Source organism: Ambystoma mexicanum, chromosome 5p (assembly GCF_040938575.1).
Source record: "Ambystoma mexicanum isolate Mex_15411 chromosome 5p, UKY_AmexF1_1, whole genome shotgun sequence".
Lineage (NCBI taxonomy): Eukaryota > Metazoa > Chordata > Amphibia > Caudata > Ambystomatidae > Ambystoma > Ambystoma mexicanum.
In genome coordinates this window covers 804,615,937-804,640,723 of record NC_090930.1, presented here as the reverse complement: position 1 = coordinate 804,640,723, position 24,787 = coordinate 804,615,937, and the positions used below count along the sequence as shown (strand labels likewise).

At 47.4% G+C, this 24,787-nt stretch overlaps 1 protein-coding gene across 1 annotated transcript in view; it reads right to left on the bottom strand.

Moving 5' to 3' along the window:
• Positions 1-24,787, bottom strand: part of AVL9 (AVL9 cell migration associated) — a 933,501-nt gene that overhangs the window by 102,633 nt on the left and 806,081 nt on the right. The window contains exon 15 of the mRNA XM_069613227.1: positions 8,336-8,424. Coding sequence (XP_069469328.1) covers positions 8,336-8,424 — 89 coding nt within the window. The remainder of the gene's footprint in view (positions 1-8,335; positions 8,425-24,787) is intronic.

Genomic DNA, 24,787 nt, shown 5'->3' with positions numbered 1-24,787 from the left:
CTCGGAAGCCCTGGCGATCATTGAGTGGAACGATCCAATCTCGTCGGGCGGAGAAGCCCTGGTGGGAGGCGACGACGGAAAATCCTCGTCGTATGCCTCGTCGTCCGTACCCGTCGCTGCCGTGTCAGTCCCCGTATCATCCCCTCGGGTGGACGGGGAGGAGGGCTGGACGGGGCGCGACGGTTGAAAAGGAGGCGGTGGATGGATCCTTCTTTTCTTGGTAGGGGGAACACCAGAAGGTCCCGGTTCTGGATCCCCCGACGGGAGAGGTTCCTCCGTCGGTAACGGTAGTCTCGTCCTTAACTCGGAGCATAAGGACTGTATAGCCAACAAAATGGCCGCCGAGTTGTCTTGCGGCGCTGGCAGAGGGGAATCCGACGGGCGAGCAGGGGCCCCGTCGGTATCCTCGACGATGTCGTCGTCGTCACCTGCGTCGGGGCCCATTCCGACGGGCTGGTCTTGTTCCACGCCTAGGCCGTGGCTTAAGACCTCGATCAGTTCCTCTTCTGAGGTTGAGGCCGAATCTACGACGACGCCCTGCCCCCCCTTCTTCCCCACGGAGGGTTTCACGGGGGTCCTATCGATGGGCACGAAAGAAGACTCCCTCCGAGGAGGCAGGGAGATTCTGGGCCCCGAGGCCGCCACCACTGGTGCAGCCTCCACAGGCTGGGCCAGGGCCGCCGCGACCGTTTCGATAGAGGGCTTGGTCGAATGGATCAAGGCCTTCACCACCTTATGTGCGCTCACCGCCTTATCCTTGAGGGAGGGGGCACTGCCACGCTCCTCCTCTGCCTTAGAGCTCGACCGGGGTCTCTCCAGGAGCTTCGCCGGGTGCTCGGCCTTCCTCTTACCCGACCCAGAGCGTTGGCTCGTGGCTGACGGTGCCGGGGAGGGTGCGCCCTGCCTGGCGACCGAAGAGCCCGACCGTTCGGCGCTCCCGGTGCCAGCGGACTCGCGGTGCTTGGCCTTATGTTGGGCCCCCGTCGCCGGGGCGCCCTCAAAGGTCTTAGAAGACCGCTCAGATTTCTTCTTCTTCTCGCCAGACGGGCTCTTACCCTCCAGCCAGCTGGCGAGACGTTGATGGCGGTCCTTCATGGTCCGTTCCGACATGTTGCCGCAAAACGCACAGTCCTTCTCCACGTGCGTCTTGTCCCCATGAAGGCAGTAAAGGCAGAAAGAGTGTTCGTCCTCCTTGAAGACGTTCTGCGGCTGGCATCCAGGGCAGGCCCTGAACAGCTTTCCGGGCGTCGAGCTTCCCTTCTCCTGGGCCATCTCCGAGACCGGGCCTGAGAAGCTTCTGGAGTCCTCCGAAGTGTAGCTCGACGAAATCTTCACCCTTGAGGGGCACAGATGAATCCGACACGGGTCCCCGTTGATCGGATGTAGGATCGGTGGAGCTTGAGGCTCTTTTGACCGAAAGAATCGAAGTTTTTGTGAAAAAGCGCGAAAAATTAGCACTAACGCTCGAGAGCAATAGCACGAGGATCCCAACACATGAACGTGCGGTAAAAATCTGAAGATGGCTGCCAGAGGCGGTGCTTAGGTAGAGGGCAGTCATTGGCTGTGGTCAGTATGACGCAGAGACCAGTGATTGGTTATTACTACGAAAGACAGATCAGAAACGAAACTGATACTGGTTTTTTCTTTACCGAGGATTCCCAGCCTGACGACGGGGAATATTCATGAGCATGTGAATCCATGCCAGACCCCATGCTGGAGAAGATGATATCTCGGCGCTGAGGGCAGACATCTCATCACTCACCAGACAGGTGCAATCCATTAGTAGGAAGAATGAGGACCTGGAATCTCGCTCGAGGTGTAATATACGCATTGTAGGCATCCCTGAAAATAACAATGGGGACCCCCTGGAGGATTTTGTGGAACAGCCACTCTTTTGGAGGGTCCCAAACATTCGCTGCAGTTCGCCATAGAGTGGGCACACCGCTCCCTTGCACCGAAACCCAGACCGGGTGCCCCCCGCATCCCATAATCGCCTGAGTTCTCAACTACTGGGACAGAGATGCATTATTAATGGTGGCAAGGGCAAAAGGAGAGTTAATGCTGGGCTCCTGAAGAATACATCTGTATCCCGATTTCTCAATGGCGGTGCAAAACGAGCAAAGATCCTTTTTGATGGTTAAGAAAAAACGATGTGACCTCGGAGTAAAGTATTCAATGATGTACCCAACCATGCTCAGGGTTGAGCACAACGAGAAATTCCTCTTCTTGACCATACTGTGGAAGCTGTGAAATTTCTGGAAGAGGACTTCCCCGGTTGACCAGTTGTGGTTTGAAGTGCCTTATTGTTCCAAGGTTACGCTAGAAAAGTCTAGCCTATGCTCTTCTATTCTGCTCCGGCCTGCAGACGACACTGTGTTACAGCGATATACTAAACTTGGCATCATGCCAGACATGCACCACACATTCGTATTACCATGTTTTTCTGTTGGGAAGTAGTCTGGGCTGCAGCCCTCACACAGCCCTCCATGCAAGGTTGCAACTGTTGTTTTCGTTGGTTGAGGGGTATGAAGGGTGTCACTCCTCTGGTTGTGAGAGGGGTGGCGGTGGCGGGCTGGGGAGAAAAGTTAAAAATCTGATCATCTTCCGCATGGTGTGTCGGTGCGAACTGCTGATAGGGTCAATCAATCCATTCAATCAATCCCCCCTCTCCCAGGTAGGGATTGGGTGCCCATGGACTTACCGACTGGACGTGTCGAGAGTGTGTATGAGCTAGAATGTCTGGGTAATCCTGTTAAGAAAAGTAAACTGCAGCTATATGTGGAACATCTTAAAGTTAAGGTTCTCTTCTTACAAGAAACACATGCACTGGCTGGAGGATGCGACAGGTTCGCCAAGTCATGGATCCCCAGTGCTACTACACCTCCTACTCCACCCAGAGGCGTGGGGTATTGATTTTAATCCATAAATCCATCAAGTTTATTCAGAAAGCGATACACCTAGATGACACTACGTCTTACTGTACGGTCCATTACTGGGCCGAGAAGTGGTTTTACTCAACGTATACGGTCCGAACATTGACAGCCCTGAATTTTACTCTCAACTCTCTTCCCTACTAACGGGGTTCCCCCTTGTCCCGATACTCTGGGGTGGCGATTTTAACACCATAGCTGACATGGATCTCGACCAATCCGGTACTAGGGCACCCCAGCTATCCGAGCCAGCCAAGATTATTATGGAGACGCAGGACTCATTGAAGCTGAGCTATGCCTGGCGTCTGCTACATACCAACTTGCGCGAGTTCTCCTTTTATTCGTCAGTTCACGACTCACACTCCCTTAACGACAGGTGGTTAGTTTCAGATACACTCGTCAGATGCGTGGGGCAGGCATCCACCTTACCCAGGACCTTTTCAGATCACGATCACATCCCGGTTATTGTCTCATTGCTTTGGGGTGAAGGGGGTGGGAACACGCAATACTGGAGATTGAAATCCAGCGCCCTACTTGATCCAGTAGTTTATAGTGATTGCATGCCTTAGCATCTAAAAAAAAGCAATGAAAAAAGCATCGAATGCATTTTTTTCCCCATTTTTCTTTAAATGGGGGGTCCCTCCCCATCCCCCGTTTTTTTACCCCTTAAAACCCATTCTAATTCAAATAAAACCTTTACCTTTAAAAAAATGCACTTGATGCATTTTTTTGATGCATTTTTTCGATGCTTTTGGCATTCAATGCTTTGCATTCGATGCAATGACTGGATACCGATCCAGTCTTTGAATCAGAGCTAGACAAAGCGATCGATGATTACTTTGAGCACAAAGCCGGCACGGTAGACACCCAGGCCATCCTCTGGGAGGCCTTCAAAGTCTATATATGCTGGATAGCCCTAGCAAAGAAGTCCGGGATCCTTGGATCGATCCGCAGAGCCATTGGGGATAGCGAGCTCCTTCTTGCCCGGCTTGAGGCGCAATATGTCTTGTGCCCGATCACTGCTACGCTGGGTGAGAAAGACTCCACACTGGATCCCTTCAGGACCCAAGCAGACCGGGAACGCAAATACCTTATGATCCTCAAGCCGCCTGCCAATACGGCGAGGGGAACGCCCGCGGCAGACTACTAGCTAGGTTGGTCCGACAGGAAGGAGGTGTTTCCCATATCCCAGCAATCGCGAGAGCGGATGGTACTCTTGCACTCCGTTCTGGAGGTCAACGAGGAATTTCACGTTTTCTACAAAGCACTGTACGCAAACTCGGACTTCGCTCCTATGGCAGACATTGAATTGTTTCTTGATGGTCTCCCACTCTCTGTGCTATCTTCAGAAACTAGAGGTGCTTGATCGCCCAATGACAAGCTATGAAATATTGGCAGCAAGAGACTCTCTATCGGCTGGTAAGGCCCCTGGTATCAATGGTCTCACTACTAAATTGTATACACAATACAAGAGGCGCCTAGTTCCTCGGTTGGTTGCAGCCTGGGAAGAAGCATGTGTGGTTGCTAAGCTTCTCCCCTCGCTTCACGAGGTGATTATATCCGTAATGCTAAAACCGGACAAACCAGCTACACAATGTGCATCATACCGCCCCCTTTCCCTTATAAACTGTGGTAAGATTTTTGCCAAGGTGCTTGCCCTCCGCTTAGCCCCCTATATGCCATTTATTAGTCACCCAGATCAGGCTGGATTTATCCTGGGTCGTTCCACCTCCCTACAGCTGCGCAGTTTGACATCCTAGCCCGTATTGACCCGGAGACGCAGGCTGTCACTGCAACACTTGATATGCAGAAGGAGTTTGATTCGGTCTCTGGGAGGTTCCTCTGGGCAGTACTAGAGAAGAGTAATTTCAGCCACCCGCTTCCCATCTTGGATCAAATTGCTTTATGCTTCTCCTGTCGCAAGGGTCCACACCGGTGACCAGTGTTCTGCCCAGTTTGAGATCGTCGGGGGTACCAGACAAGGATACCCCCTTTTCCCCCTGATATTTGCATTGGCCATCGAACCATTAGCCGACAGGATCCGTCAGAAATATGCCCATAGGGGTATAAGACTTTTGGAGACCCGGAAATCATTTCGCTTTATGCGGATGACACATTGCTTTACATCCGTTCTCCTGAGCAGAACATGGCACGATTGTAGATGACGTTCTTTTATTTGGGGTTCTCTTCGGGCTGAAGGTTAATTGTACGAAATCCACACTGTTCCCATTGACAGACTCTACTAATCCCCCTGCGCCAACAAGACCTGCTGGGGTTCGCTTGGGCGCAATCAGAGGTGAAATACCTAGGGGTGGTGGTTACATATCACCGGGCATCATTGTACAACTAGAATTACGGAAACTACTTTAATTCGTTTATCCAGAAGGCCGTAAACTGGGCTAGACTACCAATTACATTGGCTGGGAGGGTGGCACTCCTCAAAATGGTGAAACTCGCACAACTCATACAGATTTCAAAATGTCCCACTCTGGCCGGGAGTGGAGTTCTTCAAGAAGCTCACTCTGGCAGTTAACAGCTTCCTCTGGCACTCTGGTGCGGTCCGTCTGAAGTTAGATACATTAACCACCCCACATTCACAAGAAGGGATTTGCCGCCCCTAATTTAGAGCGTTACTGGATGGCTGCCCAGGCATACTTCGCTTCCTACTGGTTTGACCCTGCCGGACCTCACCCTCATGTAAGACTGGAGTGTCTGGTGGCTGGGAATCTAGATATAGGTTCTCTGGTTCTCCCCTCCTTAACCCTGAAGCTGGATCCCATGGGGGGTCACGATGATAGCTTGGTGCAGAGTATGGAAACAGGTGGGCTCCCCCATCCATTTCACGGTGTCTTTCCACTGTGGAACTGCCTACCTGGGCTCCCCCGCTCCCCCATGGATCCAACAGTCCGTAACTGGTCGGCAGCTGGTTATGATGCCGCCTGAGATATTTTCTCTATGGGCTACTTCGTAGAATGGCGGGATTTACCCGATTCCTTGAGAAACCGTCCCTCCCGATGGCAACACTACGCAGGCCTGCGCCGAAAGTTCAAAAGCAACTGGCAGGAATTCCCCTCACTGCCCCCTGATGACTCATTATTAACTGAGATTGTGGTGTGACACGGGGAGGGGTAGCCAGGCTATATAGACTCTTACAAGAAAGGGCATGTCGTCCACTAGATAAGCTCCTGGGTACATGGAGCAGAGACCTGGGCAGGGATATAACAGACAAGACCTGGGAATTCATGTGTGCCCGCACCCAAGAAGTTTCCTTTAACTCTAGGTTCCGGCTGATTCAATTGAAAATACTGCAGGGTACCACTACACTCCGAATAGACTGCATTGGATATCAGTGGATCGCACCGCTAAGTGCCATAGGTGTAGTATTGCCAATGCTGATTACATCCACATGCTATGGTCATGCCCACGGATCACCACTTTTTGGGAAGGGGTCTGTGAGGCAGTATCCAAGATGCTAGAATGTACTATTACACCGACCTCGAGGACATGCTCGTTTCATAATTTTCCTGATACATCTCATAATTCCAGAAAGCTGGCAGGCCTCTGCATGTTGCTTGCTACTCGTTGTATACTATTGCTTTGGTTACTCCCTGTGTCTCCTACCCTCGACCAATGGCTCAGTGCTGTCACATGGGCATCAGACATGGAGGAACGCTGGCCCACTATGCAACCAATCACCTATAGGCCCAAGAACATCTGGCTTCCCTTTAGATCCTACCTCCAATCCTTGTCCCCCCGCTGACGATGAAGACTGCGATGTCCCACACTCGACGGCTCATTGATGCTATTATTAAAAGACATTCTACGCCACATGGTACCCACCACCCAAGGGTTAGATTTATGCATTATCTCCTTTCTTGAGGCCCTGCGTGGCCGCAATATGTGTTTTGTATACTACTGTCAATGTGATTGATATGTTTGGGAAAGCACGTCGTTCCCTGTTGTAAAGTCAAGCATGTTAAAGAAAGGATAAAAAAAAAGAAAAGAAACATTCTTCCTCCATGGAATGCTTAAGAAATGAGCCCAGGTATCATCTGAGACACAAAGAAATATAGTAGTTTATGTTGTTAACCGGATTTATAAAAGGAGAAGGTTTACCAATCAATTGCACGGCATCTAGGTAAGGTCGGCTATCTCAGTTTCCTTAGCAAAGGGTGGCCTGCTTGTGGTGTTTTACCTGAAGGGGGAGATCTGCAGGAGGTTTGAGTCTTCAGAATATCCACAAAATGTGTGTGTGTGTGTGTGTGTGAACCCTTGGGTCACATTCTTTATATTTATGGATGTGTGTGTGTGGGAGTTGCCCTATGGTAAGAATGGGCAGGTCGTATGACTTAACCCAACACCCTTGAGTTTACAGACAATGGAGTTGTACGCTCTGTCTTCAAGGCAGTATATGCCAGAGGATGTGTGAAGATGCACACAATGGTTTATCAGCAGGGAAGATAGGGCACTTGTCTGGGTGTTTCAGGTTATGGTGGGTAGCTGTGTGAGAATTGATGTGGTGAACTCTAGAAGAGTCGCTGGTTTTCTTGTGACTATTTCAAGTGACACGCTGCTACAATATCTCCAAGTTCCTATGTGTCAACACTGTAATTGTAATGGGTTATTTATAACACGCTTAACACCCAGAGGTTTCTAAACGCGGATCCGGGGATCAAACCTGTGTAGATCTGCATCGTCTTACTTCCAAGACGAGCATGTTGCCTCTGAGCTATCCTCCTACTTTCGGGTGACGTGTTCTGTGTACGGTTAAGATATGCCCATGTGTTTCATGTGCATATTTATTTGCAGATGGAGCTTGCATTGTGCATTATCAGGATTTGCATGTGATCTGATGTGCAGGGTTACAAGTTGTGCAAGGATTCTATGTGCATGATTTAGCAGGGCGTTTGAGGTAGTAACACAAAATGCATGACTTGGGTTTCTTAACTTTTATCCTATGTGAGTTGGCCCTATTTAGCCTCATAGCTAGGATTAAAAAAGGGTACAGGATAAGTTGAGTAAGATGCACTTCATTTCGTTTTGTGAATTGTTGTCTTTTACTCACGTGTAAATTAAATTACACATCTAAAGTAGGTATGCTTGCATTGGGAGCAAGCTTTCCCTTTGTAAAGTGGGATGTACGATTGTAAAAGAAAGATGTGATCCCCTTCGTATTGCTATGTATTTCCAGACATAGAATGACACAATGGCTCTGTGGAGACAATCTTACAAAACACATTTTCACAAAGAATGTTACTTGGAAATTCAGACACTTAAACGAAAAGATATCCGCAATGGGACAGGCTGCTCAAAACAGTTAAGTGAATGAACCTGCATGCGATTTTTAAACAGATGTGATGAAAGCCTGCAAGAGGTAAAGTGTGCAGTGTTGAGTCATTCCTTACCAACAGCTTTTCCCGTCTGTACAACACTTCGACTTGTAGTGGCCACAGCATTTCCGATCTTCTTGCCCCGTTCACTGTTTTGCACTGAACTAATCAAAATACATTTTAGAAAATTACCAGCATGCCAATGAACAGTGTTGCTGACAATTACCAACTGAAGAAACAACTTTAGGTCATATGGATAGAATACCTGATTTATCTTTAATAAACGTGCATGGAATTTCTCACTTTGTCAAATGGAAAAGTGAATTTGACCCGCTGTTCAATGCCCGTTTTAGTTACTTCCGCCTCCAATCGATTACTCCCATGATATTACAGTGGATCCGTACACATTAATGGCTTGTTCTAGTTCACTTCTGATACTTTGTTCTACTTGCCCAGTACACCATCTTGCCATTTGACAGGACATACGCAGATCACATTGGGTCACACCCCGGTAAACTCTATCAGTGCACTGCTGAAAAACATTTGAGCATGAAGAGAAGAGCCAGCTATTCCAAGGAAGATAACCATCTCAGAGAAAAAGGGAGCGGGAAGGGGGCAACTGCCATCAGTGACACAATAGGGAAAGAACTTGAGAATTTGTTTCAGTGAGGGTACTGCCAAGATTTCCTTGTTGCTGCCGGACCCCATTGGCCAATATGGCAAAGCATTTTTGTTAGCATAAGGGCTATTTACTGGTGATTCACTGCTATGTCCTAAAGACAACACCCAAGATGAGCGATGGATTACAGAATTTATGGGGTCTGAGTTCAATATTCTTCATTAAAGTGGTGCCACAGGAGGCAGAACAAGCAATAATAATCTGTTTGGATGATTTTGATAACTTCTACACAGGGGGAACACAAATCTTAAGATAGAAATCAAACACTTGTTTGGACTGTTACCACAAAGTCTGTGTGGAAAAGTTTTCAAATTAGCAAGACATTAAAACCCAATTCATATTCTTTCTGTATTAACAGTGGCAACACAATCCCACATTATGGCCCTTTAAAGGCATTTCACATCTTAGCAATAGATTTTTAAGTTGGATAATCAATTGCTAAGAAAACACAGAGAAAGAATGTCAATGGCTAACTGCAAACCTTGACGAGTTGCGTATGCATTCACCAAATATCCATCAAACACACCATTTTTCCCTTTGCTTTCAAAACTGTTTTTTGAATTGTACTAGTTGTTTTGCATTTCGTTTCCCGTAGTCAGATATACATGGACGTCTACAGCAAAGGCTGAAAAACCTGAAAGTTTAGATTGCGTGGGACAATTTTTAGTATAAATTATTATTTATTTAATGTGTTATAGTTTACAAGTAAACTTTTCACATTCAATAAGTACATACATTTCAACTCAATCATTTCTATATCATTCATTATTATCATAATTATCATTATTATCATATCATATAAATACATAATTTCAATTTAAAAATATACAAATTCAATATACAGATTGCAAAATTACATCTATTTCCAACCTAGCTTGGGCTTCAGAAGAGTAAGGGCAAGGATAAATCAAGTCTCTGTTATATACTTATTTCCAAGAGTTTTGCTGCCTTTTGCCAGACATTATACATTGCGATATAAACCTTTGTATTATTTGTATTGATACATTGTGCCCAAAAGGATATTTCTTTATGGTGTCAAATTTGTGTACATATCTCCCATAATATCTTATATATATCTCAGTGAGGCTAGCACATTCTGATAATACATGCTTGGGCGTTTCTATGGCATCCTTGTCCTTACATAGCCTACACCATCGATCGCACCATGGTATGTTGGTAAAAGACCCAGTTATTGACAGCACTGGTAGATGGTTCAATCTTAACAGTATAAAAAGTCTGAGTCTTGGGAAAGGCGAAAGGTTCATATACTGTTGAGGTTTCTTGAACGTATATAGTAAGTGGGACCCCGACTGGTACTTTTTTAAGGTGTTCAAATGTGCATAATTTTCCAGCCAGTCCCACAACTCAATACGTCTAGCAAGTGCATCTCTCATTTTTACGACGTTTTGTCCTTCCCTTTGTATCCAACATATCTCTTTAAAAAGTGACTCCATGTTTTCTTTTTTTTTTTAACTGGCACGTTGTTGCTTCTTTAAGTGTTTCCTGATGTAAGGCAAGTAGCAATCTGTTTTTGGGGTTATTGCACATATTGATATACATTTCTGCCCGTTTTTTCAATACTATAGCTTTAAATGATATCAAGCCTAGCTCTAGTCTAATTATTGCCATCGGTATACAATCTGGGAGACCCAATATTTGCCTTCTATGATCTGCAACCACTTTAGATCTATAGTCAGCAGTGATTCCAGGCCATAGGTAATCATTGGGGTTAATATTTGATTACTAGATTTTTAGTATAAAAGCACTATATGATATTTTATTTATATCTCGCTCGTACACAAGTGTTTCAGAATGCGACCAGGCAAAGGGAGGGGAACAAGGGAGAACAAAAACAACGATCTTACTAGGTCCAGTGACATTGAGAACGCGCAAGTGCATGGAAAAGGGAAAAGTGGAAAGTGCGGAACAGAGGTGAGAGAAGAATAAATAATAAGTACAATAAAGGTGATGAACATTGATAGTGCAGCCGGCAAGTGGTAGATTAGTCAGATGAACAAGTTACTCCTTACCTGGTAACGTTCATTCGATGGGATGTTCCTCCGACGTATTCCTTATCTATGATATTTGTATCTCCAGCTTGCTAGCCTCGGAAATTTTTTTTCCCAGTAGAGGACGCTGTGCATCGACGTCCATCTAGTAGGTGTTCCTCGACAGCCACCGTATCGACGCCGGCGTCATCATGCCTATAAATGGCCACGCGCAGCGTCCGTTGCTCAGTTCTGTTTTGTAGAGTAAGGTAGTTATTGCATGAATGGTTACTACCCTTGAAGGAGCGTAAGCTGCAACCACAAGGGTAATGTTACTGCGGGGATGGATGGGAGGGGCGATAAGGAATACGTCGGAGGAACATCCCATCGAAAGAACGTTACCAGGCAAGGAGTAACTTGTTCTTCGAAGGGATTGTGTCCTCCGACGCATTCCTCATCTATGATAGACTCCCATAGCAGTGGTATGTGATTGGAGGCGGGAGTAAAAGATGCCATATTACTCTTTAAGAATGAACAGAGTGTAACACAGCTTTGCCAAATCTAGTCTCTTGACTAGAGGAGGAATCCAGGCTATAAAATTTGGTAAAGGTATGTGCGGACGACCATGTGGCAGCCGCACATATGTCTCTAATTGGTACCCCTCTTTGAAGAGCTGAGGAGGCTGCGATACCCCTGGTCGAATGAGCCCTTAGATTTTGAGGGGGCTCTTTCCCTGCCAGTTTGTAGCATTCCAGAATGGCTAAAATAATCCATCTGGAGATGGTTTGTTTGGTTATTGGTAATCCCAATTTATGTCCTGCTGTCTGCTTGTCTAATTTTAGCAAGTCTACTGATATAAAAACTCAAGGCTCGCTTAGGGTCCAGCCTGTGTAGTCTCTCTTCCTCTTTCCCCGGATGGGGAGGAGGATAGAATGAAGGTAAAGTAATCTTCTGAGTAATGTGAAATTCAGAAACTACCTTTGGGAGGAAGTTAGGCTTCACCTGTAGAACGACTTTGTCCTTGTGAAAAATTGTATGAGGAGGTTTACAAGATAGGGCTTGCATCTCGCTAACCCTTCTAGCAGATGTTAATGCTACCAATAAAACAGTTTTGAGGGTGAGAAACTTCAATGATCAAAGAGTGTAGTGGTTCAAAAGGAGCACCCTTTAGGAAGTTTAAAACTAGATTTAAGTCCCATAAGGGAACTTGGAATGGTCTTGGAGGGTAAACATTAGTTAGACCTTTCAGGTATTGTATTACCAATGAAATTTTGAAATACGATGGCTCCTCTGCAGTGCGCTTAAAGATCGATAGCGCTGCGAGATAGCCCTTAATAGTGCCAACTTGAAGGCCTGAATTTGCCAAATAAAGTAAGAAGGATAACACTGCAGGTGTACCACATGAAAAGGGTTCGATATTCTTTTCTCTGCACCAGCTGCAAAATGTATTCCAACGGCAGCGGTATAGAGTTTTAGTTGCTGGCCTTCTGGCCGAAAGCAACACCTCCATGACGTCATCTGGAAGGTCCCAATCCTTGTACCTCAACCTTTCAGATACCAAGCGTGAAGGTTGAGAGTCTTGATGGCTGGATGGAGAACCTGACCTCCCTTCTGCGAGAGAAGATCCTCTCTGTACAGTAGACGAATTGGAGGATGGATGGACATGTCCAGAAGGTCCGGGTACCACGTTCTCCTGGCCCAATCCGGGGCAATTAGGATCATGGTCTTCCGAAACCTTCTCAACCTCCTGATCATTTGAGGAATTACAGGGACCGGAGGAAACGCGTACAGAAGTGGGAACTCCCAGTCCACTACGAACGCGTCTCCTAGAGCTCCACTCGGGGGAAATTCCCTTGAGCAAAATCTGTCGCACTTCCTGTTGATACTGGTGGCGAACAGATCCACTTGAGGGGTTCCCCAAAGGGCGAAGATCTCTTGAAGGACTTCCTGAGCTATCTCCCACTCGTGGGAGACTGTGTTCTGCCTGCTCAGAGCGTCCACTCTCAAGTACTTCTCTCTGGCTAGGTGAATTGCCGATAGAGAGATTCCTTCCTGAATTGCCCAAAACCAGAGCTGCATCGCCTCTCTGCACAGTGGCAGTGACCCTAGGCCTCCTCTTTTGTTGAGGTAGTGCATGGCCACTGTATTGTCCGTCATTATCAGGACGTTTCTCCCCCGTACAGACGGCAGAAAAGCCTTCAGTGCCAGTCTGATGGCTCTCAGCTCCAACAGGTTGATGTGTAGTCTAGACTCCGATGGAGACCAACGACCGCTGATGGTCAAGTCGTTGGCATAGGCTCCCCACCCCGTGAGTGAGGCGTCTGTGACTACTGTTATCTCCGGCCATGGTTGCCAAAACAGTTCTCCTTTCAAGATGTTCTCTGGAGAGGCCCACCATTGAAGGTCGTGGGCTACCTTGTCCGGAATCCGGAGGAGATCTGTCATCCTCCCTGAGAATTGTGACCACTGAGTCCTCAGTGCCCACTGAAGGGATCTCATTCTCAGGCGAGCCTCTGGCACAAGGGATATGCAGGATGCCATGAGGCCTAGCAACCTCAAAAAGTCGTAGGCTGGGAGACGTTGGGCATTTTGAAACCTGGTGACCATCTGCAGAATATCTTGAGCCCTCACCTCTGGTGGCGAGGCTTTTCCCAGGGACGTGTCCAGGACTGCTCCAATGAACTGGAGTCTCTGTGATGGTATCATCTGTGACTTCTTTAAATTGAGGGAGAAGCCCAGCTTGTGAAGGAAGTGGCAGACATAATCTAGTTGGATCCGAGCTTGTTCTGAAGAAACTGCTCTGATCAACCAATCGTCCAGGTAGGGGTAGACGTGAATCCCTTCCCTTCTTAGACTTGCAGCCACAACCGACATTAGCTTGGTGAAGACCCTCGGGGCGGAGGTCAGCCCAAATGGCAGAACTCGAAATTGATAATGAGAGTTGCCAATTGCGAACCTCAGGTACTTCCTGTGCTTGGGATGGATTGGCACATGGAAATAAGCATCCTGAAGGTCCAGAGATACCAACCAGTCCTGAAGCTGAAGGATCTGAGAGAGAGTTACCATCTTGAACTTGTCCTTCCTGAGGAACTTGTTCAATTCTCGTAAGTCCAGGATGGGTCTCAGTCCTCTGTCTTTCTTTGGTATGAGAAAGTAGGGGGAGTACCAGCCCTTGTTCCTGTCCGCTACAGGTACCGGTACCGGTTCTATGGCACCTGTCTCTAGCAGGTCTACAATTTCCTGCAAGAGGAGCGGATCCGGCACTTTCAGAGAGCTGTTCCCCGGTGGATGGCTCTGAGGGATGCGTAGAAAAGGCAGGTAGTAACCTTGGGCAACTGTCTCCAATGCCCAAGCATCTGACGTAATAGCCTGCCATTCCGTCAGATGGTGAGTTAACCTGCCCCCTACAGGTGTCTTGTGATGGGAGACCTCAGAGTGGTTTGGGAGCGGCTGATGCAGTTGCCGAAGGTAAAGCGGCTCCTGCTCCTGCCGATGCGGCTTTCATTCCTTTACCCCGTCCACCACGGGTAAATTTTCCTTGGCCTCTTTGAGCCGGCCGTCCTCTGCGTCTTCCATATGAGGAATAATAGTGAAAGGACCTTCCTCTCCAAGAGGATCCTGAGGGACGAAAATTAGTTTAGCGGATTGCAGCTCCTAGTGACTTGGCTGCTGCTTTAGATGTTTGCAGTTTTTTCAAACTGTCATCCGCCTTCTTACCAAACAGGGAAGAGCCGTCAAAGGGCATATTTAAAAGTCTGGCCTGTACGTCAGAAGCAAAGCTGGACTTTCTCAACCACGCATGCCTGCGGATTGTGGTACTTGCCGCCATGGCCCTGCTGATACTGTCAGCAGAATCAATGCTAGTTTGAAGGGACTCACACATTGCATCTTTACCATCTCTGATGATATTTAAAAATGCGTCCCTTTCTTCTCCATCCTGGAGGCAGTCAGCCGCTGATGAAGCACACTACCAAAGAGTGTAGCTGAACCTAGCGAGCGTACAAGTCGCATTAACAGATTTTAAAGCCATGCTACAGGCCGAGAAGACTTTCTTAGCCATGGCATCATATTTTTTATCATCCCGATCCTGTGGAGCAGTGGGGTATGCAGATGTACTGCCTGATGAAGTTGCAGCCTGGACCACCAGACTCTCTGGAGTAGGGTGCTTAGATAGGTATTCCGGGTCAGCAGCAGATACCCTATATTTCGCTGACAACTTCTTGTTAACCGCAGGGACAACTTCAGGAGTTTCCCAGTTAGTTAAAATCTTTCTTTGTAAAGCAGAATGAAAGGGAACCACAGGATCCTCCTGCGGACCTTTATCCAGAATATCTGTGAGGTCATCCTGTTGAAAAACAGGTGAAGGCGCAGACCAACCCATGAACTCCATAATTCTTGACATTAGGGTTCTATAAGGGGTTTCAGCATGTCCCCTGGGTCTGGTTTGACAAATTCCACTTCTGGGGAAGTGTCTAGGCCACTTGCTTCCTGTAATGCATCCTGAAGGTCTTTCAACCTTCTTTCCTCAGAGGCAAAAGTCTCTGGTTCAGGTGATGTGGTCCTCTGCAGCCCAAAAGGCCTTTCTTGATCAGAATCTTCCCTTTCTTCATAAATTGAAGTTAAGGGGGGATGCTCTGGCCTGTGAAATGGTATAAAACCCATCTCTAAAGCAGAGGGAGCCATCATCAGTGGCCTTGAAAAGGTCGATGTCGTCGACGCCGATGTAAAAATCCTCGAAGGCGCCGACAAAGGCGTCGAGAAAACTGTAAGAGGCCTCGAAGAACTCGAGAGGATCGGAATCCTGCTCGAGGATGTCGACGACGTTCTCGACGTCGTGTCGGAGGCTCTCGGTGTAACCATTGGCTGTGGAGTAGCCGTGGGTTTTTCTTTTATCGGCATCGATGTCGACGCCGGCGTCGACTCGATCGACGGATGCGAAGAACCCTTCGATAACAGCGTCGATGGCGCCGATCTATGCTTCGAAGGGGCTTTCGACGATGGCGTCGAAGATGCTTTACTTCCCGATGGCTCATGGCGCTTTCGGGTCGACTCTTTCGCCGGGTGCTTCGACTCGCGGCGTTTAGATTTTTTGGGCTTTTCACCCGGGGTATCACCCTCAGCTGACTTCGAGGGGGTCGAGGCCGCTTTCTCGAAGACGCTTAGCATCTTTTTCTGAATTCCTCCCACTCAGCCTGAGAGCTATGTTTTGTGGGGCAATTTACTCTTTCAGGGGAACTAGAAGACGACGACAAAGGAGATCTTCTACGTCTCTTTTTCGAGTGTCTAGACCTCGACGAGTGGTGGGAGCCACTTCGAGACCTAGACCGAGAATGCTTTCGAGGGTGAGGAGACGAATGTCTCGACTCTACCGCGGAAACTTTCGAGGAAGTTAAAACTGACTTACCTCTCTCGAGCTTCCCCTTACGCTCCTTCAAGGCTTTCGCCGTCATGGATAGGCATTCCTCACACTCCGAACACTGGTGTTCGATTCCCAGACACCACAAACAGATCCTGTGAGGATCCGTCAACGACATTTTCTTCCCACAGTCTCGGCATTTTTTGAAACCGGACTGAGGAGTCGTCGGGTCGGAGGAGGAAGCCATCGAGTACGAGTCGGTTTTCTCGAGGAAATATGAATATATTTTGACTGACGAACTGAGCAACGGTATTCCGAGGCACAAGAAGCGTGGAAAAACAGAACTGAGCAACGAACGCTGCACGTGGCCATTTATAGGCATGATGACGTCGGCGTCGATACGGTGGCTGTCGAGGAACACCTACTCGACGGACGTCGACACACAGCGCCCTCTACTGGGAAAAAAATTTCTGAGGCCGGCAAGCTGGAGATACAAATATCATAGATAAGGAATACGTCAGAGGACACAATCCCTTTGAAAAGGTATATCTGATAAGTGCAGAAGAAAAGACGGAGGGAGTGGACTGTATGGGTACAGATACAGACCTCAGTGCGAAGTGGTGGCCCGGTGGCAGTGCAGGAAGCTGGCAGGGTGAGCAGGTACCTGGGCCCGAAAGACAGAGGGTGGCCAGGTGCACAGTGCTGAGAAAGAAAACAGATCAGCAGGGGAGAAGAGGGGCAAAGGCAGAAGCAAAGAGAAAGGTCTTGAGGTGCGTCTGGAACCGGAGATGGTTCTCCTCAAGTTTCAAGGTGGCCGGGAGGTTGTTCCAAAGGGAGGCCTCAGCCAAAGACAGTAGTTTCAATAAGGTTTATAAAATGCACCCAAGTGGCTTTCTTCATCTTGCTGACAGTTTTAATCTGTTAGTGGTGTTTTTGTACACTGAGGCGGAGTCTCAGAACTCCAATTTCTCTGATTGAATGAGCACAAGGTTTTGAGTTTATTTCTTTATCTTATCACAGTAGAGTTGGTGACACAGGGTTACCGGTCTGATAGGCTGCAGGCAAACTGGTTTACAGTAATGGCAATACGTTTCTAGATCAGACGATTTGTATTCTGACCCAGTCCTTGGCAGAACTTTCTGTTCAGCTTCTCAAGATGTTCGTTAAGCATCTTGATGCCCAGCTCTCTGTGCAGATCTGCTGTTCTTGTGGAGAGGGGGTCTCCAGTTAATATCCAGGGATCTTTGTTTTGCAAACTTTGAAGAGTCAACCGGTGCATTCCAAGCAGGTGGTGGGGAGGCATCTGTCAGAGAGCCTGATAATCACTTTGTAGAGAGTTTTGCGCGGATACGCATGGGCTTTGTCTTCAGGAATGGGCACAGTGCCGCCAGCTAGCCAGAAGCTTTCGGCCAAGTATTCTCAATGTGGTACCTGCAGTTGAGCAACCTGTCCAGGGTTACACCTAGGTAGCGGCTGTTGCTCTCCCCACTGATGTTCTCTCCATTGTAGTGTAGCTGTTGCATTGCTGTGTTTCAGTGTTACCTGCCAGTTGCTGTACCATGTCCAGAGCTTAAAGGTTCTTTGCCACTTTCTTTTACTTGAAAGACTGAGATGAATGCCACATCATCCACATACAGTGCCAGGTCTGTTTTGTGGAGATGTGTGGGGATGTCATTTGTGACGATGTTGAACAGGAACGGTCCAAGGTTGGATCCATGTGGCGCACTTGCACGGATAGGAAATGTTGTTAAAAGCTTCGTCTGCATGGTCACATGTAAAATAATGCACCTCTGCGTATAGTTTCCTTTTATAGTGTCAGTGCTTTTATACTTTACATACAATTCAGCAGAGGCTGAATAGCCAAAACAGGAGTTAAGGAAGTTAAACTTACATAAACAAATACATATCTGTCTGTGTTTGGTAAATCTAGCATCTGGAAATTGTTTGCTCATCATCTCATAATGACACACGTGTGCCAAAATGGAAATGGTGGTAGTAAGTTGTCTAGGAAATCCTGGACATTTTCCTCATACTGACATGTAAGAGTCAATAGAAGGAAAATGTGCACTTTGAATAGACACGTGTTGTAGTGCAGTGATTAAAAAAAGCATACGCTTGTGCATTTCACCGGTATGCCCACAATCATCCTACTTGGGAAAGTATTTCAGCATTTCTGTGCTTTATTGCACATTTGCTTCTTTTTACATGTGTGCTACAGGATCCGCGTGATACTCCCGTCACGGAAAAGACAGTGACGGAAAATTTTGCATGGGAAATGTACACACCACCAAAGGTGCGTACATTTCCCATGCAAACAAACATTGCAAATCACTACATTAGCCACACCCCCACCCACACCACCCCACACCCACACCGTCAGCACACCCACACCTCCAACATAAACATACCCTACTTACCTTTTCTTCAGGCTGTCTCCCTGCGGTGCCAGTTCCTTGTCACTTCCGTGATCGGGAACCGGCGCCGCAGGGTCCTTTTCATTTTTTTGTTGTTTTTTTACGGGGACTGCAGGGGTGTATATAGTATATTGAGCGGAGTGTTGCGGAGGACAAGCTTGCAGCCCCTGTTTTTTTTTTCTCTTCTCGTGTGTACTGCAGGGTTTCCCCCGCAACACCCCGCTCACTATACCACACAGTATAGTGAGCGGGGTGTTGCGGGGGACACCCACACAGCCCGTTTTTTTTTTTTAAATGTCGTGTGTGCAGCGGGGTTGTCCTCTCCAGCCCCGGCCCACTATACTGTATAGTATGGTGAGCGGGGTGACGGGGGAAACCCCCGTAGTCTTTTTTTTATTTTTAACTTACCTTCAATGCATGCTTCCACCAAAGGTTCGAGCTTTTGGTGTTCAAACCTTTGGTGGTAGCATTTTTCTGACTTTTTGTACCGTCTGACCTCTTATCGTACAATTTTGTGCTACAGTTCAGTTGATGTTAGAGGCCTTCCTACTATAAGCTCTGTTGGCAAGTTTGCTTTAAAGGAGGAGACCTCAGTTTAGGAATATCTGCATTGTAGGAAGCATGTACATTATAAAGCTTTTCAGATGATCTATCCAGAAAATGTCTGACTACCGACACAATGTCCTTTAGCCTCTCAGGGTGGGGAACCCTTTGGCCTTAACCCCGTCCCACCAGAAAGCTATTAATGTAAGAGTTTGCAGGGGAGAAAACTGTGACTTTGGGTGGTGGACTGTGAAACTTAGCTTGTACAGAAAAGTGGAATCTTAAGATACTGGCTCCCCTTTCCCTGTGACTAACCCCTTAACAATCAACAGTGCAAATACAGATAACTATGCAGACCATTGGAACACAATGCCCCCACATAGAATTCATATTTTTTGTGGACATTTGTGTCGAGTTGAGACCGAAAAGCAAAACAGTGTACTGAAAATTGTGGCTCCTCACTACAAATCTCATGTATTTGAGGTACGTTTCCCATTATGGAAAATGCAGATATGCATCCTTCAAGTTCATGGAGCAGAGCCAATCACCCACACAAAGGTATTCTGCAATCTGCGATGGGGTCAACATTTTCAGGTTCAGCACTTATCTCAGGGCTACCTGTATTTTTGGGGGGGGGACTGAAAAGACGAGGGAGTGAAAGAAAATAAAGCCTCTCTACAGCGGTGACTAACTCCATAGTCCTCATCTTGAGTAGCTTTGACAGACACTTCACAAAATAGTGCTTTACCCCCATCTGTCAGACAGGAGGGTATCAAGGAGGGGTTGGAGGTAGAGGGAGCGGAAAGCTCTATGAAATTTCAGCAAATAGCCATGTGTCTCAGAAATGGCGACGCCATCCCAAATGGCAGAAACCTGCCGCCTACTGCTGACTTGTCAGTCTGGGGACAACATCGATGTTTCTTGGGATCAGAGGCCACGGAGGTGGGGGGTAGAGGGAGTGATTAGGACACCTTGGATGTGGGCCTACTCTGTTTAAGTCAATAGGAGCTTAGAGACCGGTCTGGTTCTCGGTAGGGTCTGAAGCCAACGAACGTTCTGGACTTTGAATCCGGCTTGCCTTGCTGTGCAAATGGTTTGCCAGCTGGCATCAGGAGCATGACCAGCAATTTGGCAACATGCACATTTTATTTTCTTACTACAGTCTTCACCTGCAGATGAAAGAGGTTGGTTCCATCGAAGGGAAAATCCATAATATGCTCTTCTGCTAAGTGTAAGGAAACCATGGTATCAACAGTAAGACGGCAGACAAGTGATCACAGTTCAAGGGTGTTTATTGAACTTCAATTGAAAAAGGTTGGAACAACGCCTATCTAATCCTAATTTTAAAGCTCGGAGCAAGCTACGACCATAAAAAAATAAACACGCAGTCCTAATTGTGGCTTGCCAAAATAAAAGGGCCTAAACTAATATAACTATTGCCAATCCTTACTTCTAAATACAAATAGTGTGGGAAACAATGTTTATGCAAAAGAAAAGTGTTCAAGAAATGATATAGGTCCGGATATTCAAGCCGTTGGCTTCCCTTCCCCATGTTTTCAGCAGGGGACAAGGCGGCACATTCAAGTTTAGCACAGTCTCTGGCTTCTCCAGCACAAAGATGCAGTTCAAAACTTCAATATCATGGGCTTCTGTGCCAAAGTCTCTTTGCAGTTCCAAGTCTCTTCTTTCAGAGGGCCTGATGCAACAAACCAAGTTCCTTTCCTATCAGTATTTCGCATATACACAATGTTCTCAGGATTTACACTATTCACCTCGGATCCCGCTCTGCCGGGCTCAGAACCACTTTGACACAAAATCTGCAATCAGTCTCCCTCTGCAGGGCTTGGACCAACTTTATCTACTTTGCCATAAACTTTCCTTTACTGTATTAACATCTAAGACTTTCGATTGTGCACAGGATTTTACTTGACCTGTTGCACGACCACTTTCATTCACAATTCTTTGCCTTCCTTTCACCACCTCTCAGCTAGATACCTTACATGGACCTTCAAATGAGCACACATGCGGTGCCAGGCCACTCTGTCAAAGGTATCGTATATCTTGATTTCAAAGTTCAATCATTCATTACCAGGGTAGTTTTACTCAGGCTTCCCTCAGTAGGGCACGAGCCTGTCTTGGTTTCAACAGTTCACTTTAGACACCTTCCATCACAACTCCCTTTTCTCTGGAGTCTCCCTTCACATTTGTCAGAGACCATCGATAAGGCTACTTTATCTTTGCCAGACCACTGTGTTGATTCACAACATTTTATACACTGGATTCTTATTCTGGCGCTGTTTCCTAGAACTACAAGTTCCGCAATGCAACAGCCACTTGTTATGATAATTGCTTTAAATGTCACAAACCAGGCTCTCTCCCATTGTACACGAGAACTCACCGGTTGTCTTGACCTTCCTTCTATTAAGCTTTGTCTGTGCCTTAGGTCGGGCCCTGCAGTGCCGGCCTTGCTCATCCACACTTCTGTCGTTCACCCGGGAGGGAACTGGGCAGCGTCAGACACCCATGACAAGAGAAGACACACAGTTCAATGTAGGGGGGAAGGGTTTGGAAGCCTTCACTCTCCCCCCTCTAGCTCTTCTGCCTAACAGACTTTGCAGGGAGTTCCTTCTCTGCTCTACATCCATCCCTCCAGTCAGTCCTGGGCTGAAAACGATCTGGGGTTCTGCTCTCTGCTCTGTGGCTCCCCTTCTCCAGTGCTGGGTCTGGTCCACTGCTTTCTCCCAGTGCTTGGGATTCAGGTAGGGATCCTCTGCCGGACTCAACCTTGCAGCCTCCCTCCTGGTATCCCAAGAGCAACTGACCCTTCTTGCTCTGCAGCCTTCCTTCATGCACCTAGAAGATGTGAACAGGCTGCAGGTGTTTGATCAGGGTTGGGTCTGCAGACCTTGCCTGACTCCATTAGTGGGACAGCCTACAGTCAAGGTGTGATAGTCTGTTTTCTGTTTCCTAAGGGTTTTTTCCTTGGTAATCCTTATACTCTTAGTCCTGCTCTTCTTCGTCTCAGTCCTTGGTTATTTAAATTGGGGAATGCGACTATGGGAATTCTGGAGTTCTACAAAAAATGGATAAAGATGTTGTAGATTTGTGTGAGAAAAGGGGTTCGAATGTAGGGTTGTTGAAAAGTGGGTTTCGAGGAAAGAGGGGTAAAACTCATGTTGGAATTTAGGGGTGGTCTTTGTTTTCCCTGATGGTTTCACCTTTTCCTTACAGAAAGGTAGTGGGGTATGATGGGACTCTGTTGACAATATCCCATCACAACTGAGGGGATGTCAGGTAGGGGTGTATCAGAACGGGAGGAATACCATGTCCCACCCGACGACGTGTCTCCCATAGTCTCCATTGACCCCCTGCCCAGGTGATCCTCCCTCGCTCGTCCGCCACCCCACATGGTCATGGTTGGGATCCAAGAGCAATGGCCCTCCCCTGGCCACCGGAACAAGGGATCTCTGGGAATAGCCTGGGAGAAACACCTGAGGTTTCTCACATAAGTTGGTGACTCTAGTTGAATGCATTCTGGCAGATGGTATTACCCAAGATGACCGAAAAAAATTGTTTGAATGAGAGTTTTGATCCAATACGATATTGCGATCAAATCTCCCATTCAAAAGGCATTATAGTGAACAAAGGGAGTAGGGGCTGCGGGGTGGTGTCCCTCGGACCCTTGTTCACTATAATATAAGCAGGGGTTGTGTGGCTGTCCCCCGCACACAACCACTTAAATATTTTTTTATAAAAAGAAAAAAACGGACCCTGCGGCAGCAGATAAGACCTGCGTTAGAGGGACAGATCAGACCCGCATTAGAGGGACGGATCTGATGGTGCAGGAGTAGCAGCGGGGGACAAAAAAGGTAAGTACAGGACCCTAAGTGAGGACTTTGGAGTATAGCATGATTTGAGTTGTTTTGCTAAAGTGAAAACAGATTTTCAGCAAAATTGGCTATGGTCAATTCCGCTGCAAATGTTTATACTGTGGTCAAATAACCCAAAATCCAGGCAGACCGCCTCATGTCAGCCCCAACATTTATAACAAGATCAGACTATCCAAGGAGACCTGCTGATACCTCATCTCTATTTTCTTGTTAGTGGACTGGCAGGAGGGTCAGTCCTTGGAGGCCACTGCCAGAAAACCTTTCTGCAGAGAGATGCCGGATAACCAGTCCAAGTGCATGGCGAGAACTTTAGCCACAACACAGCGATTTGGCAGAACCTCAGGGGTGAGGCCAATGGCAAGAAATGCTGCAATCCAGACATTATCTTGGAATGAGCTTGCTGACAACAGAAAGTCTTCCTCTTCCTTATCAGTATCTGAGGTGTCTCACGGATATTGCAGACTTTACCGGCCGAGATTTGCAGTGGAAGTGGGATTATATCCACTGCGGGATGTAGTAGGCGGAAAAGGCACAGCAGGCAGAGGCGGCCCTATCTGGTCTACTGGAAACTCTGTCATGAACGCTGGCGGGGAGTGATGAGGTGTCCTGGAGGGAGGCTCTGGAGACCCCCACTGGCATGCATGATAAAAGAGTGGTGGCATGACCTCCTTTATCAAACTCTTTAACAGCCCTGTCATTAGTTGTGATCTTATGGGGTCTATGAAATTATCAAAAAACCTATGCTCACAGGATTGCCTCATTCCCAGAGATTGACCCGATTTAGGGGACTAGTGGGTCCAAGTGGACACAGTGCATCTACAGAGGTTGGTGTACTGGGGCCAACCAGAGATTTGAGTACCGCAGTGAGGTAGAGAATTGTAGGTAGGCTTTGCACCATTGCCTGCGTCCTTATGACCATTTGACAATCAGTGAAAAATTGTGCCTCAAGATGGTTGGGGGCAGTCTGAAGGGGGTTCCCACTCCCTGATGTCCTCCAAGACCTGCCGCTACCTCTGATGAGGAAGCAACAGAATCCATGATCTTGCCATCCAAGTAGTCTATGCGGCTGGGCTTCATCTTGACTGGGCCGGAATTAGGCAGTTTCTCAGGAGACTTCCAGGTTATATCCCTTGGGATGTCGGGGCAAACCTCAGCAGGCTTTGTGCCCTTGTACAGCACCACAGTTTGACAGCTGCTTGTCGATAGCACCAATAGTAGCTCAGAGGACCTCAGGCATAGCTTAGTATGGAAAGGGAGGCTTACTAAAAAATCTTTATTACCCCTTCGCAGAAGAGGAATTCTTAGGAAAGAAGGCCCCTTCCCCCACCCCCTTGCTAGGGTGCTCTACACAAGATGAACACTCACATTTGCTGACTTTGCTTTCCATTTGGTAAATTCCTTACGGTGACCTGGACGTAACCAGCCTTCAGTGCTGTAATTTGTTACTCCATGGTTCTAGGGGCACATCCGTTACACGCTGTACAAGCGCCTCATCAGTGAACAGCTTCAGTATGCAGGTTGGATGCCAGAAAGGAACTCTTACAGTAGAGTAAACTCCTTAAGGTAGGTCTGGCCTTTTTCTCTGCATACGTGGGAAGAGGTTGGGCTGTCTGTTTTTGTAATCAAGGAAACTGCAGAAACCATGTGAGGGCCCTCA